General features: G+C 43.4%; 1 protein-coding gene across 1 annotated transcript in view; it reads right to left on the bottom strand.

Annotated features, from left to right (window-relative positions):
* LOC123990421 (laminin subunit alpha-1-like) overlaps nucleotides 1-6,971 on the bottom strand; it is a 91,934-nt gene that overhangs the window by 79,256 nt on the left and 5,707 nt on the right. The window contains exons 2-3 of the mRNA XM_046290969.1: nucleotides 4,551-4,721; nucleotides 4,241-4,353 (exon numbers count right to left, since the gene is read on the bottom strand). Coding sequence (XP_046146925.1) covers nucleotides 4,241-4,353; nucleotides 4,551-4,721 — 284 coding nt within the window. The remainder of the gene's footprint in view (nucleotides 1-4,240; nucleotides 4,354-4,550; nucleotides 4,722-6,971) is intronic.

The raw sequence follows: 6,971 nt of genomic DNA, 5'->3' as shown, positions 1-6,971 counted from the left end.
ACCATTTCACCAATTTTACTGAGTTACAGTCAATTGAAAAAATTTGAAAATAATTCATAAGGCCCTTTTCTATGGATTTCACATCACTGGGCAGGGGCGCAGCCATAGGCCCCCCCACTTGGGAGTCAGGCCCAGCCAATCAGAATTAGTTTTTTCCCACAAAAGAGCTTTATTAAAGACAAAAATATTTTGCATGTGAAGAAGCCGGAAGTGGAGGTCCTGGGCTGGCGTGGTCTGCGGTTGTGACAACGGATGGAAGTACTGTCACATTCGATGAACATTCAAACCTCTGGCAACAGCTCTGGTGGACAGTCCTGCAGTCAGCATGCCAATTGCATGCTCCCTCAACTTTAGACATCTGTGGCATTGTGTTGTGTGATATAACTGCAAATTTTAGAGTGGCCTTTTAGTGTCCCCAGCACAAGGAGCACCTGTGTAATGATCATGCTGTTTAATCAGCTTCTTGATATGCCACACCTGTCAGGTGGATGGATTATCTTGCTCACTAACAAAGAAATGCTCACTAACAGGAATGTAAACAAATTTCAGAGAAATAAGCTTTATATGCGTATTGTGCATTTCTGGGATCTTAAATTCTATTGTATTTATGTTCAGTACATTGTGGCTCTGTAAACTAATGTGAAACCCTCTTTCGAACAGTCAGAAATCAAAGCCATTCGTTTTTAATAAAGATATACCCTAGATGCAGTATAACGCCAATTTAATATTTCTTAGTGCACCAGTTGCATTCATGTTACTGTTGTGAGAATCAGTGTCCTCCCACGTGAAGACGTTGGTATTGAGATGTAGCAGTTAGTTTGCGACACAAAGTATCTGAGCTCCGTTCCAAGGCCAAGCACTGTATCAATGATGTCAGAGGAGAAGATGCTAGGCTAGCACTAGCTCATGGGAAATCAGACGCTTTTAGAGACATACGAAATCATCCAGACAAACCTCCCATTGAGAAACTAATCTTTTTTGTCTCTCTTTGCTCGTGAAACCATTTTAAGTCAACCGCTCTGGTTTTGAAAAGTCTGTCATTTTGGCTTGGTTTATTATATTGTTCTTGACATCTGGTATTAATAATGTACATTTATTGACATGACACACTTTGTTTTCTTTTAATCACTTAATGAATGTTTGTTTGATCTAGTGTGAGAATATTGCATTATTGGGTTGAGTCACTGACTCATTGTTAGGTTGAGTCACTGACTCATTGTTAGGTTGAGTCACTGACTCATTGTTAGGTTGAGTCACTGACTCATTGTTAGGTTGAGTCACTGACTCATTGTTAGGTTGAGTCACTGACTCATTGTTAGGTTGAGTCACTGACTCATTGTTAGGTTGAGTCACTGACTCATTGTTAGGTTGAGTCACTGACTCATTATTGGGTTGAGTCACTGACTCATTGTTAGGTTGAGTCTCTCACATACTTTGAAGATTGTTTTCACATGAAAACAATTACTGGGATGTCTACCTCCAAATGAGTTCCATTTTTGCATTCCTGAGGTCAATATAAATTGCCGGAACTCCCAAGAGGAAGTGGGGAGGGGACACATCTAAGCCTGAGAAATATATTCAGTCTAATCCCTAGTGATGTACAGTGCCTTCAGAAAGTATTCACACCCCTTGACTTTTTACACATTTTGTTGTGTTACAGCGTGATTTTAAAATGTATTAAACTGAGATTTGATTGTCACTGACCTACACACAATACCCCCTAATGTCAACGTGGAATTATGTATATATATATTTTTAGAAATGCTGAAATGTCTTCAGTCAAAAAGTATTTAACCCATTTGCTATGGCAAGCCTAAATAAGTTCAGGAGTAAAATTATTCTTAACAAGTGACATAATGGGTTTAACATGATTTTAGGGTTTAACATGGTTTTTGAATGACTTCCTCATCTCTGTACCACACACATACAATTATCTGTAAGGTCCCTCAGTCGAGGAGTGATTTTCAAACACAGATTCAACCACAAAGACGAGGGAGGTTTTCCAATGCCTCACAAAGAAGGGCACCCATTGGTAGATGGGTAAAAAAAAGCTGACATTGAATATCCCTTTGAGCATGGTGAAGTTATTAATTACTCTTTGGATGTGGTATCAATACACCCAGTCACTACAAAGATACAGGAGTCCTTCCTAACTCAGTTGCCGGAGAGGAAGGAAACCGCTCAGGAATTTCACCAAGAGGCCAATAGTGACTTTAAAACAGTTACAGAGTTTAATGGCTGTGATAGGAGAAAACTGAGGATGGATCAACAACATTGTAGTTACTACACAATAGTAACCTAAATGACAAAATAAAGAAGCCTGTAGAGAATACAAATATTCCAAAACATGCATCCTGTTTGCAACAAGGCACTAGAGTAATACTGCAAAAAATGTGGCAAAGTAATTCACTTTTTGTCTTGAATACAAAGTGTTATGTTTAGGGCAAATCCAATACATTACTGAGTACCACTCTCAATATTTTTAAGCATAGTGGTGGCTGAATCATGTTATGGGTATGCTTGTAATCTTTAAGGACTGGGGAGTTTTTCATGATAAAAAGAAATGGAACGGAGCTAAGAACAGGCAAAATCCGAGAGGAAACCTGGTTAAGTAAGGTTTCCACCAGACACTGGGAGATTAATTCACCTTTCTGCAGGACAATAACCTAAAGCACAAGGCCAAATCCACACTGGAGTTTCTTGCCATGAACACAGTGAATGTTCCTGAGTTGTCAAGTTAGTTGACTTAAATCTACTTGAAAATGTACTGTATATACTGTGTGACTGCAGTTCATTCTAATCCCCAGAGATATACTGTGTGACTGCAGTTCATTCTAATCCCCAGAGATATACTGTGTGACTGCAGTTCAGTCTAATCCCCAGAGATATACTGTGTGACTGCAGTTCAGTCTAATCCCCAGAGATATACTGTGTGACTGCAGTTCAGTCTAATCCCCAGAGATATACTGTGTGTTGGTTCTTCTATCCTTGTGAGGACCTAAAACAAGGAAATGATCCCCACGAGGACAAATTATATTTTAATATTGGGGTTAGGTTGATGGCTAGGTTACAATTAGAGTAAGGGTAAGTGGTTAGTGGTAAGATTTATGGTTAGGAGTTTGGTTACAGGTTAAGGTTAAGGTTAGGAGTTACGTAAAATAGGATTTTGAATGGAAATACATTTTAGGTCCCCAAGAAGATAGAAGAACATGACGTGTGTGTGTGTGTGTGTGTGTGTGTGTGTGTGTGTGTGTGTGTGTGTGTGTGTGTGTGTGTGTGTGTGTGTGTGTGTGTGTGTGTGTGTGTGTGTGTGTGTGTGTGTGTGTGTGTGTGTGTGTGTGTGTGTGTGTGGCTCAGTGAAAGTGCGTCTTGTTTTGAGTGCCTGTTGAAAAATGATTTTAAAAGTAGCTGGCTCAGCTCAGTCAACCCCACAAGGTGAAGGAGGGAGAGAGACAGACAGAGTGAGAAGGAGACAGAGAGATACTGTGGAAGACAGTGAGTGAGACAGAAAGAGTGGAGCAAGAGAGTGTGAGAAAGAAGAGGCAATAAAAAGAGACGGAGGGAGCGACAGGCCATCCAGGCAATAAATAGGACCTCCATTGCAGTAGTGGTCTAGCAGTGGCCTGTGACCAGTGGAGGCTGCTGAGGGGAGGACGGTTCATAATAATGACTGGAATGGAGCATATGGAATGGAATCAACCATGTGATTTCCAGACATTATTATGAACCGTCCTCCACTCAGTAGCCTCCACTGCCTGTAACTGTGTACAGGCCATAGTGGAGTGTTGAGGAGACAGTGAGTGAGAGTGGATGAAGGGTCTCACAGTGGTGGGGTTCAAGGGTGAGTTTCTTAATTGCTGAACTACACTCAGAAAAAAAGGGTTCTGAAAGGGTTCTTTGGCTGTCCCCATAGGATAACCTAGGTAGAACCCTTTTGGTTCCAGGTAGAACTATTTTGGGTTCCTTTCCACAGAGGGTTCTACATGGAACCCAAAAGGGATTCTACATGAAACCAAAAATAGTTCTACCTCGAACCAAAAAGGGTTCTTCAAAAGGTTCCTCTATGTGAACAGCTGAACAACTGTTTTAGGTTCTAGATAGCACCTATTTTCTAAGTGTACAGACCACAGACACACACTAACTAACTATTATCTGGGAATCATGTGACCGTGTGTGTGTGTTCACAGCCCGTAGCTAAAGAAAGCAGTGTTAAACCAGTGACAGTCCTGGAGGTTCCTACCTGGTGTAAATCTAGTGTGAGGGTCACCCAGTGGAACTGTCTGCCATTTTTAATGCTGGGGCTTTGCCACCACCCGTTGGTGCCGTCGATGGCGTTGGTGATTGGATGTTGCTCTGCATAAAATCAAGAGAAAACAATCAAATGAATGACTGGAATCCACGCAAGAAGTACAGTATTTCAGACAGTTACTGTAACTCAAAGACAGTAGAAAGTCAAACTGTCTGAAGCACTAGCCAGTAGTCATAACAGAGTTAAACCACTGCTTCCCTCCACTTCTCCGCCTTCGCCCAGAGGGTCCTAACTCCAGTACCTTTGGGGTTTTGACTCTGGGCATTACAGGTCCGACACTGGGAGTTGCGGATGCGTCGTCCTGGTACGTGTTCCACCAGTTTACAGTACATCTCTGGCTCAGGCTCTCCACAGGTGGCGTTGGTGGTGATCTCTGCATTACTGGCCAGGTTGAAGATGGCGGGGAAGAGACCTGGGGGAGACCCAGTAGGGTTTAAGACCATGACATCTACACACAGTACATGGTATGTTTACACACACACACACACACACACACACACACACACACACACACACACACACACACACACACACACACACACACACACACACACACACACACACACACACACACACACACACACACACACACACACACACACACACACACACACACACACACACACACATACAATTCACCCCCACAAAAGAGGAGTTGAATTGCTCCCTTTCAACCCCTCCTTACCTCCCACCACCAATGCAGACCCATCCTCATCATTTCTCCTCTGTGTTCTGTCTGCAGGGTATGTCTTTGAGGAGCATCATTAATAACGGCTTTATGCATGTTAACTAATGCATAACAAATTATGCTTACACTGTTTATTAATAGTTAATAAACAAGCTGTTCATGAGCAGAACTTCATTACAGATACAATTAAACCTTTCTGACAAGGGATCTTTACTGGCATTTCAAAGACATCAATACATCTCTTCTCTAAAATCTAAAACATATGTACGCTTCCCAGGAGAAGGTGGCCATTGTGAGCTTGGCCTACGACTTAATCCTATTGAATTGAATGGTCCCAAAGCATTCCTGAGCACAGTGATGGTGAGGCCTTCAGAGGCCCTCCAGGAAACTGGAGTTGTTAGCCTAATGACATAGCAGCACTGAGACATCTGACCAGACGAGTGGTAGACTGTCTCGGAGTCAGACCCACTGATCGGTACTGAAACAGTACAGTATGGTTGAGACATCTGACCAGACGAGTGGTAGACTGTCTCGGAGTCAGACCCACTGATCGGTAATGAGACAGTACAGTACGGTTCGGCAAGACAGTGTGAAATTAGTATGACTGACTGACTGTCTGTCCATCTGTCTACATGTCTGTCTGCCGTTCGGTGGCTGCTGATTTCTCCTTGACAGAGAGGCTTGACCCCTGTGCTCTGTGGGCTGTAAAGGGGAAATGCAGGGAGAGTGGATTGGAAAGCAATTATTATTTTCGTGTTGACTATTTATTAGCTTGTTATAATGTTTTTAACAGTTTGCCTTAAAAATGATTTTATTCAATCTTAGAAACCAGAGCCAAATCTCAAATCCCAATGGATTTGATCCTGTGAAAGTGAAACCCAATCTTTCATATTTTGGCTCATGCTAGTCTTAATCCCGGAGAGGGTTATTTTACAGTACCTAGCTTTGACATGATCTAACCAGGTGCAAATAACTGTGGGAAGGCAAGTGACACAGTGACAGCCCGGGGGGATGTTATTGACACAGCAACTGGTTGTGGACAGGGACCAACAGTACTGCTATTTCATCAATAAATCACAGCACACTGCTAATCAGCGCTACTAAATGGCTGACTGGCACATAGTCAGACACTGATGTCACCCATTGATTTGTGGTCATTTCAGGCTTCTTACGCCTATTTCCTGGGGCTCCTTTGCACTGGGGATGCTTTGCACTGGGGAAGCTTTGCACTGGGGAAGCTTTGCACTGGGGATGCTTTGCACTGGGGATGCTTTGCACTGGGGATGCTTTGCACTGGGGATGCTTTGCACTGGGGAAGCTTTGCACTGGGGAAGCTTTGCACTGGGGAAGCTTTGCACTGGGGATGCTTTAATCATCTGTCTGCATCTGCCGACCAAATCTGGGCTCCATGGTGAACGCTTGCATGTGGCGGAAAATGAAATCAAAGCCAAACTAGCATCCTTGTCCTACTTATCATTTTATTTAATGATGGGCTTTAATATCCTCATGTCTTATTAGAGTTGACTGCAATATTAGCCCCATAATTATCTTCATCAGCTTATCTGACATCATACGTTATACAGCTTTTTGGACTAAACTGCTTGAGATGATGATGTGAACTAAATGGCTACATCCCCACAGTTGAGCAACTACGTTGGACGCGTAACCAGGTCAGTGGGTACAGTGGGGCGGCAGGTAGCCTTGAGGTTAGAGCATTGGGCCAGTAACCAGGTCAGTGGGTACAGTGGGGCGGCAGGTAGCCTTGAGGTTAGAGCATTGGGCCAGTAACCAGGTCAGTGGGTACAGTGGGGCGGCAGGTAGCCTTGAGGTTAGAGCATTGGGCCAGTAACCAGGTCAGTGGGTACAGTGGGGCGGCAGGTAGCCTTGAGGTTAGAGCATTGGGCCAGTAACCAGGTCAGTGGGTACAGTGGGGCGGCAGGTAGCCTTGAGGTTAGAGCATTGGGCCAGTAACCA

The sequence above is a fragment of the Oncorhynchus gorbuscha genome, linkage group LG12 (genome assembly GCF_021184085.1).
Source record: "Oncorhynchus gorbuscha isolate QuinsamMale2020 ecotype Even-year linkage group LG12, OgorEven_v1.0, whole genome shotgun sequence".
NCBI lineage: Eukaryota > Metazoa > Chordata > Actinopteri > Salmoniformes > Salmonidae > Oncorhynchus > Oncorhynchus gorbuscha.
The sequence above is the reverse complement of the archived record's forward strand: the minus strand, read 5'-3'. Positions and strand labels throughout refer to the sequence as shown.